Genomic DNA, 12,570 nt, shown 5'->3' on the forward strand with positions numbered 1-12,570 from the left:
CTAGGAAGAGATGTGCCGCACACATTGGGGGGTTTCTATTTCTTTCTTCATGGGAAAAGTAAGAGCTGGATGCTCCACTAACAGCAGGGATGAAGCCACTTGGATCGGCTTCTGGCTGGAAGGAACGGGCTCAGGTCGAGCCTGTTGGCTCAGGAATTTGTCTTGGATCATCCATGCTGTTCTGGACCCCAGAACACTTGGGTTTCTCATGCTGAGGTACTCCAGATGTTTCAGTTTAATGCTTTTATGGCAACAGCTGGTAGAGGCGACGGTGCAGAGCTGTGCTGATAAATGCACAGAGGATAGAAGTTTATGGCTGGTCCCTGAACACTGAGTGGGGCTGGCCAAGTGGGGCATTACCAAAACCCCCACCACTGCAGATCCCTCCCCAGTGTTTCTTCAAATGGAAGAAATGGGCCAAGAGAGCAGAAGCTGAGTAGCCAACACTGAGGACCTCTGGGCCACTGGACCAAAAAGGTAGCAGGGCGGTTTGGGTGTTCTGCAATGCCCTAAACTATAAGTTCAGCTTTTACCAAGATCCAGAATGCCCCAAACTTTGTTTCTAGTTGACTCCTACCTAACAGATCAAAGCCAGCACAGCTGCCCAGGGAGCTGTGAATGCCCCATCCCTGGTGGTACCCAGCACCAGCCTGGATGGAGCCCCAGGCATCCAGGAGAGAAGCATCCAGCCCATGGCAGGATTTGGAACTTTGGGGGCTTTAACTTCCCTTCTCATCCAACCCATTCTGAGATTCTATGATTTTTCTGCTTGGTGTCCCCAAAACATGGCCAGGGCTTCCTGGAGAGCACCAAGCTCAATGCACCTGAGCCTCTGGTTATCTCCAGCATCAGCTGTCCTGGGCGCACTGCAGGGATGTGGGGCAATGTCCCCTCTGCCGTGCTTGTTCCCCTCTAGGAAGCTGCTTTTCTTCCCCAGGGAGCACAGGGAAAGCGTTTTCCACCATGCCAGATGAAAATGGATTCGCAATCCAATTTTACCCAAGTACCACTTCAGTGATTTTGATGGAGCCGCTCTCACTGCACACTGGTTTGAGCCAGAGGACAGCTGTCGTGGTTTCATAGAGCAGAGGTTCCTTATCTGTGTCACCTTTGATTACTGTAATTGAAATCCTGCTCTGATCTGATCTGTGCCCCAGCATTTCAGCTGCCTGTGCGGCTCCCGGCTCGATCGGCCAAGTGACATTAATAGATTTTAAAGCTGGGCAGGCCTGGAGAATAACTGTGTCACCGGCAGCCACCAGGCACTGCCACCCCGTTGACACCACCACGATCACACTGGGCTCAGCCCCAAACCAGGAGGGTGATACTTGCTTCAGCCATCCCAAAACATTAGCCAGAAAGCGGGGAATTATTTCCACCAAGCGCATGGAGGGGCTCAGTCCTCACCCCAGCCCCTTCCTCCCCAGCATTATTGTTTGGCAGCACAATACTGTGGGTTTCCCTGACCCCTTATCAGCCCCGGCCACATGGCTGAGGAGGAAAAGGGCTTCAATCTGAGCAGAGTGATGCTTCCGCTGGTAACTGGTCCTGCTGTCGCACACCACGTCCCTGCACATCACCCCTATTCCTCTCCTCCAGCAGCATGCAGGGGCTGGGCTCACCTTCTTGCTGCCACCCTCCTCACTCCATCATTAATTAAACACAGGCTAAAATTAGCCATGAAGGCAGCACCACTGGGGTCTCCCACTGGCATCTGACTGAAGAATGAAGCAAGTGGGTCAGGCACGCCTCCCAGCAGAGGGTATCCTGCGTGCTTGGGATACCCCATCTTCTGCTGCATCCTTAGGGATGCTGGCAGAGCTTGGGCTCCATCCACACTGTGAGGATACTGTGGGAGCAGCATGAGAATCTGATACAAAATGGAGGAGGGGGAGTGCTAACAGAGACCTCAGCTCAGCTCAGCCACCAAAATGACAGCACTGACAACTTCCCCCAGCTCAGCTTATCAAGGTAGTGAGCAGAAATCCTTTTCTTCATCCCCACACTCTGTGTAGGAAATGGGGCCATCTCCAGCACTAGTGGGAAGCACTGGGACGGTTTGGTCATCCCCTAGGCTCAGCCATCCCAGAGGTTTGGCCATCCCTTAGGCTCGGCCAACCCAGAGGCTTTCCCCTCTCACTGCCTCATCTTCACTCGGGCCAGAGCAGCTGGAGAGGCGAGAGGCTCCTTCTGGGATTGCAAGTGTGCACATCCTTGTCGTGTTTCTCCCCGTGCCTTGGGGGATCTGTTATTTTTAGCTGCTCTCCCTATCTCATGTTGCTAGCTAGGCTCTTGCTCTCTCTCTTCCCCCCCACCCCCCCTCCCCAGAGTTAATTTGTTTGCACTGTATTATCTTCAGATGACAGGAGCCAGAACCAGACATCTGCACATGGGACAAGTAGCCTCTGTTTGCCCACTCCATGCAGTTTTAGGATGAGTTTTTCCCATTTTTTTTAACACCCTCTGCTGCTCAGGGACTCCCCACCACCAACCCAAAGGGAAGGGGCATTAGAGGGACAGTGCAGCCTGGAGATGCTCTGGCCAGGGCAAGGCTCGCCCCCTTCCTTTCGGCTGTCTCACAGGCACTCTGAGGCTGATTTCCCAAGCCAAGTTCTGGCTGCTCATGGCTGCATCCCAAAATACCGCCTGAAAGCAAAGCGTCCCCGCTGCCATCCGCTTGCTGCCCTGCCACCACTCCGTCACACTCTCGGGGACAGCAGGAGATGCCCCCACAGTATTTATAACTCCAATCCCTTTTCCTGCTCATTGCTCCTCTTCCCTTCCTGGCACACTGAGCAGTGCGTCGCGGCTACAGGACAGACACATAGACAGTGACGAAGGGGTGACTGCCGTGGACCAGGACAGCTGGCCCTGTCCCCTGCCAGCAGCACAGCCCCAAGCAGGACCTGGGCTTGGAAACTACCCAGGCTGTGCTCTGCCAAACCCTTCTCTGGAATGGGGACACCTCATCCCTGCTTTTTCTCACAAAGGAGCTGAAGTGGTCACATTTTCTCTCCAAAGCTTGGGCAAGGAATAGCGGTGCTCCCAATGCTCTGCTTTGCCTGCCTCCTGCCCCCATGTTTGGCTTTTCTATGTGTGGGGTTTTTTGTTTGTTTGTTTTTGTTGTGTTGGGTTTTTTTTTTCTTTCTCAAGTCTTTGCTGCATGGTGAGTAAAGGCATCCTGCTGTCTGAGGGCTAACGGCTTGCTGGGGAGATAATAAAGCAAAGGGGAGTAAATTAAAGTGCCTATAAATAGCAGCAGGAGAGGAAAAGGAGATGAAGTCATCTTCCTTCAGCTGAGCCGGTATTTACATCACTGCTTCCCTCTGTCTTCCCTCCCCCTCACCCAGACTGGGAACCAGCCCCAGGGCTAGGGGTCCTGCACCAGGCTCTGTGTGCCCCCCAGGTCCCCAAACATCCCCATGTCCCTGCACTGGTATGGCTTTGGGGCCATGCTGGAGGGCACAGTGAGGAGCTCTGGATGCAGCCCCAGCCCACGTACTGGCAGAGCCCCCAGGGTCACCTATTCTACAGGTGACCTCACTGCCACTGTCCCCATACCCGTGGGGCCCCACGCCCCACTGCCACCAGGTATATTTATGCCTGAGTCAGGATGAGGTCACAGCGTGGTTTCCTCCATGTCAGCTCCCGGCTCCTATTCCCGGGCTGTTTGCACACACTGCCGTGTTATTGCTGGGTATTTATAGCCATTTGACAGCGAGAATTAGAAAGCGGCGGCTCCACATACACCCCCAAAATAATATCGGTGCCGGGACGTGGGGGGGTGAGGCCACGGACTGGGCCAAGGTGCACAGCCCCTGCCTAATAATAATTCTTCGCTCTTTATATATAGCACCGCAGCTCCCCAAAGTGCTTTGCAGGCATTTAATTAAGCTTCCCAACATCCTAATGTGATGACAGTTGGGTAATGACCTCCTCCTTTTGGATATGGAGAGCAGCAGGACCTGTCCGGTGGCACGCAGCGATGGCATGACTGCCTGGCTCGTGATTACGTGTCCCCAGTGGCAACGTGGACCCAAAAAGGGGATGGGGATCCACTGAATTTCAGCCACCCCCTGCTCAGAGAAGGGTAGGGATGACCAGTGTCACCTCAGGGTACGGGGACAGCAATGGAGATATCACTATTGCCCAGAGCCCAGGGACAGCTGCAGCTGTCCAACATCTGGATCAGCAGGGAAGAGATCAGCTGACAAGTCTGAAGGGCTGATTTATGAGCAATATTAGGAGCTGTAATCCTGCCTGGCCTGGCCACCCTGCAGGGACCTGAGGCGATGACAGGGACCAGACATATTACAAGGCAGAAAGGCTGGAAGCAGCTGCAGCTCCTGGGTGGCTCAGTGTGGGGATGGGGATGGGGATCCCACAGGGATGGACCTCTGTGGTCCTCAGGGTCTGCAGTTTGGGCCACCAGCACCTTTCCTCCCTACTGCATCCATCCATCCATCCTGGGTGTTGGACCAGTACCAGCAGCACCTGCTGCAGTCCAGCAATGATGAGCACAAGGTGCCACTAGGCAGGACAGTCACAGCACTGGGATGTGGCCAGCCGAGGGCTGGGGCTTAAACCACCACAAATCACAACCAGACAAGCAACACACTGAGCCTCTTCCTTCCCCCAAACCCACAGAGGACCACGCGTGCCTGCCCCCAGGCCATGCCACCAGTTCTGACCCCTCATCCAGGTATCACTTACCAGGAGCTGCTGGCACCACGGCCACCTCGCTAGACACAATGAGTGACTCGATGATCCTTGCACAGAGCTCAGGGTTTGCCTCGGTGCTGCAAGGACATTAGGGTGAGTGTGAGGGTGACAGCAGCTTGGTGTCCCCAAAGGTCCCTGAGTTGACCACCCCAAATCATGTAAGGAGGTGATGCTTGGAGAGATAATGGACTCAGGTTGCACTAGGGCAGGTTCAGGTTGGATATTAGGAAAAAATTCCTCTCAGAAAGAGCAGTGCTGCAGTGGCACAGGCTGCTCAGGGAGGTGGTGGGGTCACCGTCCCTGGAGGTGTTCAGGAGTCATGAGGATGTGGCACTGAGGGATGTGGTCAGTGGGCATGGTGGGGCAGGTTGGGCTGGGTGATATTAGTGGTCTTTTCCAACCTTAATGATTTTAGGAAATTGCCTTCCAACCCACACGTTTCCATACAGCATTCCCGACACCTGTGGGACATGTATGGCCGAGGGGTCTCACCTGGAGGATGCAGGGCGGAGGAGCAGCTCCCCAAAGAGCTCCCCGAGCAGCTGTGCTGACAGCCGGTTCTTGCAGGCAGCCTGGCAGAGGTTGCTGAAGTGCTGGATGAGCTCCTGCAACAGGAGCATGTGGGGCTGTGGCAGAGCTGGGGGGGCCAGCAGGGCTCGGGCACGCTGCCCACACTCCTCCATGCTCAGGGTCTCTGCAGCAGAGGAAAGAACCTCCTGTCATTGCCATGAGGGATGCAAGATATTGCATGATGAAGAGACCTTCCCACTTGTCATGTTTTGGGGCTGGATCCTGGAGAGCACAGGACCCCTCTCCCAAAAGTTTTGCTTCTTGGTATTCTGGAAGCCCTGGAGTTTTGCCTCTGCTCCTTGCAGGACTGGACTGCAAGGGGAAGGATTGGGCTGTGAGGGAAGGTGCTTCCCTTTGAAACTGCTTAACCCAGCTAATTGCTTCCTAATTGCTTCTTCATCCTTGGAATGGAGGCAGCCTTTGATTTCTCCTCTCCAAAGGGGAATGGGAAGGCAGCGTCCAGGTGCCCCCAGCTCAGCAGTATTTCTGCTGGCACCATTCCTGCATGGGGCTGTGCCATCCATCCACATCCTCACTCAGGCAGAGCCTTCCCCATGATCCCTTCTGCCCTCACAAACAACTCCCCCACTCAGGACACGGGGACCATGGTATGTATTAGTGTCATAGATATGCGGCCCCACAACTCATAGCTCAGATGGTTCTCTCTTGGGGATCCTGTGCCTACTGCTCTCACTTTGCTTCCTCAGAATTTGCCATGTGTAGCATGGGATGCTGCCAGCTGCCCACCTTGGGATGTGCCCCTGGTCTCCAGCGTCTCCAGAGAATGAGGGGAAGAAATACTAGAGGTTTTCAAAACTCCTCCACCCCATAAAACACAGGGAGAGCCCAGCTCTTCTTACCTTGAGCCATACAGAGCAGGTCGCTGCAGAGCGTGGGAGGGACAAGGGGGACTGGCAGCTCCTGCAGGTACCACTTCAGGGTCTCTGCCAGTGTCTGGGCATCGTACAGCTCCAAGTCCACGTCTGAGGCATCTGCAAGAGATCCAGGAGCTCTGAGCCTCCCGCCATGAGACAGCACCCATAGGGTGGGCTGAGCCCCTAAGTCCACTACAGACATCAGGCACCAATGGTTGTGATGGGTCAATTGATTATCATAGAATTTTCTGCCAGCCTTTAGTGATTCTGTGGCTCTGTGTGTGGGCATGGTGGGGATGGGTTGCCGGTTGGACTGGATGACCTTACAGGTCTTTTCCAACCTTAATGTGATTCTATGGAATGATGCAATGCTGCACAACCCCATGACTGCGGCAAAGCATGTGAGGAAGGCTGAGATCATCCCAAAATGGGGTCAGCCCTTGGGAAACGTGTCCCGTGCTCCATTGGAGCCCCATGGCCAGATTCACCAGGGGGACATTACTTCAGCTGTCTGTCGAGGCATTGCCTCATGTGTTTGTCTTGGAGGTCCCAGCCCAGCCAGCTGCTGGGGGGAACTCATCCCCTTTGGCAAAGATGCTGAGGTTTCAAAATCTGGATCCTGATCCGAACTGGAGCCAAACATGAAGGTTTTGAAATGTTCCTCACAGAAGAAATGTTGGAGCGGGGTGGGGAGGAAGTCCCAAGGTATTTGGGACCAATTGAGACGGTGCATTTATAGGAACTGAACTGCTCTCCTCTGAAGGAGAATATCAGAACAAGGACCAAACTGTGCATTTTCTTGATGATGGTGTTTCAGGCCCTACATGGCCGTGGTCTAGAAGCAAGGCATTGGGTTTGCCATGTCCTGAACACCCTTCCTTTCCCCTCTCTCTGAATTTTTATCCCCAGATGCAGCTCTGTGGAAAGCAGGAGTGTTTGGCGAGGTGCTCCATCTCCAAACCCTCAGCATTTTCAAGCAAATAAATGCTTTGAGCCTCCAAGCACTTCAACCAGCCATAGATTGCAAGCCCCAAATGGTGGAAAACTGTATTTCCTGAGGGCAGGCCATGGAGCACCCAAACCCTTATCAGGATTTGAGCATTCTGAGCTGGGTCTTCTCTTCCCATCCGCCCTCTTAGTGTGTGCTTGGAGAGCAGCTCCCCCAGAACATCCTCACCAGGATGGTGCCCATTTCCCTGTCCAGCTGCTCCAGGAACACAATCCATGGCAAGTCCCTTACCAACAGGGCTACAGTGCCTGGCTCTTGGCTCAGTGACCGGAAAGCAAACAGATTGAACAATCCCAAGGCAAAGCCTTTAACCCAGAGGCTGGAGACGCTACCTCATCTTCAGAAGCAAGCACCCCGCTAGCCACAAACCAGCCCTGAGCCTGACAGGCTGGCTGTGACAAAAGCTACTGCACCATCATGACCCAGGTCAAAAAAAAGCATGAGGATGGGACCGTGTGCAGGATGCCAGTAGGGAGATGGGGAAATGGGGAGAAATGGACAAGTGCCCATGGGAAGGGTTTGTCTGTCACGTTCCCATCACCAAACTGCACAATTGTAGCCTCCCTACCGGCCACCAGTGTCCCATGAGATGCTCCAACCCCTGTGTTTGGCTGAAACACTTCAGCTTTGAGGATGATGGGCAAACGGGCAGCAACAGCCAAACCCCAAACCTGTTCCAGCCCTCCAGTTGATTTGCTCTCAGACATCATTTCCATGCCAGAATCCCTCCTGCATCTGCCCTGGATGGGCACATCCCACCATGGAGGTCTCACTGGGGATCCATCAAACGATGCTCATGCAGATTGGGGAGAGCAGCCGCCGCCTGTTCTGTGCAGGGAAGGGGATGCCAACGGGTGCTGCCCGAGGCAATTAGCCTGTGGCTCTGCTATGGTCTAATTAGCTCATTTGCATAACTGGGCATGGGCTTAGGGGTGTGTTCAAAGGGAAGACTCAGCCGATATCAAAGCAAGACTGGAAAACATCCTTGCACCCAGAGAGATCTGCAGTGGGGAGACCGGAGGGGGGTTACCCTGCTGCCAGCAATTACTTTCAGGTGGGACTGCTCCCATTCAGTCTCAGTTGCTCAGACAGAAATGCCCCTACTCTGGTGCCCACAGCCTCCTGGGCATGTCCCCTGCCCTAACTCCTGTCCCTGGTGCTGGCTTTGGGGTGCCTGGAGCTGTGCCCCTTGGGATGCTCGGTTGGCAGCTGGGAAGGTTTAAAGGGAAGAGTGGGCAGGGAGCTGCCCCCGCTCTGCTATCACAGGGAGATGATAACCCCGTAAGAAGCTAATGATGCTGCAGAATGAGTCACGGTCCCCCACGCTCTCCAGATGTTCCAGCCTTTTCCTGGAGATCCCTGTCCTCTCCCCAGCACATGTGCAAGGACAGAGGGACCCCATCTGGTGCCACAAAGCAGTAAAACACCCCTCAAGCCCCCAGAAGCCTACCTCAGCCCCATAGCAACCCCCTAAGCACAGGGCATGGCATGCACATGGGAGCACCCCAGAAAGGGAGAAAGGCTGGGGGCTCCCTTTTGCTTCCTGTGTGATGTGAGACCCTGCATTGCAGAACAAGGGAAGCCCCCTGTGGGGCAGGGGGCTGAGGCTGAGTCAGGTTGGGTGGGAAATGACAGGATCCCTCTGGCAGCTGCAGCAGGGAGCTGTGAGTAAGACAGCCCCATGGTGCATGCCTAAATTGCGGCAAAAAGAAAGGAGGAGGATGCTTGGCATGGCCCAGAAGGGGCTGGGGGTTATGGGAACAAGAGGACTGAATGGAGCCTGGGAAGCAGCCATTCTGCCCCATTTGTGCCATGCATGTGGCCAGAGGTAACGGCTGCATCCCATATCCCACTGCCAGCTCAGGGATCCCGTGTGCTCAATATCTGCAGGGAATGGCATGGGCTGAACTGCAGTGTGATGCCTCTGGGTCTGAGGTCCCCGTGGCACAGTGGTACCCCAAATTTTGACATCCAGAACTGAATGAGGATTAAATCAGGACCTTTCTTGCCATCCATGCCTGCCCAAGGACCTGATCTCGGAGCCTCCCAAATATCCATCCCGCTTGGGGGATTTCCCTGTGGAATTTCCCTGCCTTTGACTCAGCCTTATTGTCACGTCCCTGTGCCAGCCCTGTGGTCACCCTGCGCTTGGTGGCTGCGGCACAGCCCTGCCCTGAGCTCCTGCAGCCCTGGCTGGGTTTTTCCCCACCGTGTACCCCGGTTTGGAGCACTGGGACCCCTCCCTGGAGCCGAGATGGGGAAGGCGTGAGGCATGAGTCACGGGCGGCCACTGCCACTAATTCACCCTTCTTTCATCCCCACCAAATATAACAGATGAACTCATGCATCCTCCCAGGCTTTGACCGCTGCGGGGTTTATTTACAGGTACAAACGAAGAGCAGAGCCGCAGGCACTGGGGTGCATGGAGTGAAGTCATTATGGCAGGGCTGACAGCATGGCGTGGGGACACTGGAGTTCTTGGAGGCTCCATCCCTTAGAGAAGAGAATGGGGGGACACAGCCCCCACCACGCACTGATGCTGGGGAGTGATGCGAGCACCCTGCTCCTACCCACTGCATTCTGCCCAGCAGCAGCTCGCAGAGCCCACCGCCACCGCTAATCCCCACCGAGCCCTGACCTAATTCCTGGGCACGTGAGCGTGTCTCCAGGCAGACTGTGCTGTGCTGGGGCCGGAGATCAAAGCAGGAAGGACAGCAGTATGGCACCGCACGGCACCGCTCGCCTGGAGACAGCGGCTCCAATCCACTCTGCTGCTGCGGGATTCTCCCTGGCACCCGGCAGCTCCTGCCAAGTGGCTGCTTCAGCGCAGTCACGAGGAGAAGGCAGCTCCAGATTGGGACCCGGAGACAGTGCAGGGGGAGAGGACATCACCTGTCAAAGCAGGAGGGGCTTGCACATCTCGTGCCTATGGGCAGTGTCATCAAACAGCGGCATCACCCCAACTCCATTGTTCAGCGCACAACATCTCTGATCTAAAAGCTGTACTAAAGCCATCCTCTCACCTGTGTTCAGATGTCCCCCTCCTGCAGGACACTGCCTTACTCCCGTGGCAGTGGGGACAGCACCTGGCTGAATTCCACTACCACAAATTTCAGTGTGTTGGAGCAGTGGGGCAGCTCTGGGGCTGGGGGACACATGTCCCCCCCCGCCCCCTTTCCCACCTGCACTTGCTGCTTCGACCCATCCCATCCCCACCACTGTCCCCATCCCCAGAACTGCAGACACCATCAGTCCCCATGGGAGCCATTCTAGGGGAGACATAGGGGCGGCCAGGAGGCTATGGGTGTACAACCAGAGGAGCTTCCCCCTCCCTGTCCAAACGTGAGATGCTCTTGTAGTGTAGGGGATGCTTCATTTTCTCAGACACATTAAGATCTGGGAGTTTGAAAGCCAACGACTTCAGCCCCTTCTCCTTTTTCCTTGTGGTTTCTAGAAGTTTTTCCTCTCCATCTGCCAGACAGCAGCATGAATAGGGCATTCACTGGGACCCCAATACCTCTTCCCCACACCTGCTTTTCTCCCCAGCTGAGGCAGTTTTTGGTTCCCATATCTGATTTCTCCCCATTCCCTGAAATTGAGCTTGACTTTTGCCAACAGAGATGGGGTCCAGACCATGGGGATGGAGACCACGGGGAGCACGGGGCCAAGTGTGACCTTCACATGCAGATCGTGCCCACTCCCAACCTCCCTTTTAAGCACTGATGTTTTACAGCCCAAGTGCTACAAAACCCTGCAGGAAGATGCAGGGGGAGTGATGTCTGCATCCTGCACGGGGCTGAGCATCACCCCCCTGCTGTGAGCTGGGGGACCCCCACACACCCCCCTGTGCAGCCATTCCCTATGGGGAGCACTGGGGGCATGCGGTGCCTGTTCCCCCTCCCGGCACAGACTCTGCAGCTGAGAGCAGGGAAGCGATGAGGTCATGTTGCTTAATATAGCGATTTCATCACAGCCCTTCTCCCCAGCAACACGGTCCGGCTGCTGCCGGCTCAGGCACTGCGGGGCTGTGCCTGGAGCCTGAGTGCCGCCCTCAGGAGCAGGGCACGGGGTGCCTTGGTGCACCCCACATCCAGCAGCAAACCCCCATGTCCCCCATCTCCTCAAATAGGAACTTAGTTTTCCTCCTTCCTTTTTCTCTATTGCACCCACACGCTCCCTGTTTCTCAAATAGAAGCCTCAGAAGTTTGCAATCCAGCTTCTAGTAAAGGGCTGTAGCCAAAACTAACAATCTTTTACTTTCTACCACTGACACTGGGTGCCAGCACCCTGCAGTCTGTCCCGTTCCCACTGTTGCATCTGTATGGGCAGCATCCCAGCAGGACCAGATGAGTGCAGGGGGCTCAGTGTGGGCAGTGATCTGAACACAGGGCCATAAAAAGGTTGGAAACTTATCCAGCCCATGCTGATGGGGTCAAGCACGCATGAGATGCAAGGAAGGATGCAAGCATGGACTCACCTGCCAGAAGAGCCTCCTTCAGCTCAGTGTCACCCAGCACACCAGGGTCTGATCGGTACAGCAGCTCACTGTCGAGACCTGTGGAGCAGCAGGGAGACAGGGATCAGTCGCAGAACCTCAAATCCTCTCTCTGACATGCCTGTGATAGAAGCAAGGAGGGACCCACACTGCAGGATCCCTCACTGCCATTGCTGCATGGGTACCAGCACACTCAGAGTGAGGGACAGCTCTGTCAGTGCTCCAGGTGTACCAGTGACCATGGGCCGAGTGGGTGACTGCCCCTTGGCTGCCCATACCTTGCTTTTCGAGTGCCTCGATGAGTCTGGCCATGGTCAGCGGTGCCTGCTCAGGGAGTGTTGGCTGCTCAGTGTGCTCTGCCTGCCCTGAGAGCCCTGTTGGGGAGAGACAGGGAGAGGGGCTTGAAGCGAGCTTCCTCCACTGCCATTTGTTGTGTGCACTGCTTCCCTCCCTCCCTCCCTCCTTTCCCCATTTCTTCCTTCCTTCCTTTCCTTCTTCCTCCTCTCTTCTTTCATTTCTTTCTTCCTTCCCTCCTTTTTTCTTTCCTTCCTTCCATCCATATTTATTTTCCCTAATGGTTCCCCCAGTGATCCTTTAATGGGAATTTAAATGCCTTTTCTGAACTCAGTACAGAAATTTTGGAGCCATCTGAGACTGCTTTAAACATCAAGGTTTTGTTCCTCAAACAGTATTCAAGGAGTGGAGTCCTTAGGTAATACAAGAACCATAACCCCACCTGTACATGTTTTGACACCGTTTTCACAGTATCACCATCCAGAGAGAAGGTGAGTCCATAACAACTGCCTCCATAGTCCATTTTACTTTCTTTTCTGTTTTTAGTAATCTCTCACTTCCAACCGATGATGCAATTGACGTTTCCCAAGAGGATACATCAATCT

General features: G+C 54.8%; 1 protein-coding gene across 2 annotated transcripts in view; it reads right to left on the minus strand.

Moving 5' to 3' along the window:
• LOC107317608 (phosphatidylinositol 3-kinase regulatory subunit gamma) overlaps positions 1–12,570 on the minus strand; it is a 56,922-nt gene that overhangs the window by 40,939 nt on the left and 3,413 nt on the right. For both annotated transcript variants that reach the window (XM_015870497.2, XM_015870498.2), the window contains exons 3-7: positions 11,950–12,045; positions 11,654–11,731; positions 6,153–6,284; positions 5,215–5,416; positions 4,714–4,799 (exon numbers count right to left, since the gene is read on the minus strand). In XM_015870497.2, coding sequence (XP_015725983.1) covers positions 4,714–4,799; positions 5,215–5,416; positions 6,153–6,284; positions 11,654–11,731; positions 11,950–12,045 — 594 coding nt within the window. The remainder of the gene's footprint in view (positions 1–4,713; positions 4,800–5,214; positions 5,417–6,152; positions 6,285–11,653; positions 11,732–11,949; positions 12,046–12,570) is intronic.

This window comes from Coturnix japonica, chromosome 8, assembly GCF_001577835.2.
Source record: "Coturnix japonica isolate 7356 chromosome 8, Coturnix japonica 2.1, whole genome shotgun sequence".
NCBI classification, from domain to species: Eukaryota; Metazoa; Chordata; class Aves; order Galliformes; family Phasianidae; genus Coturnix; species Coturnix japonica.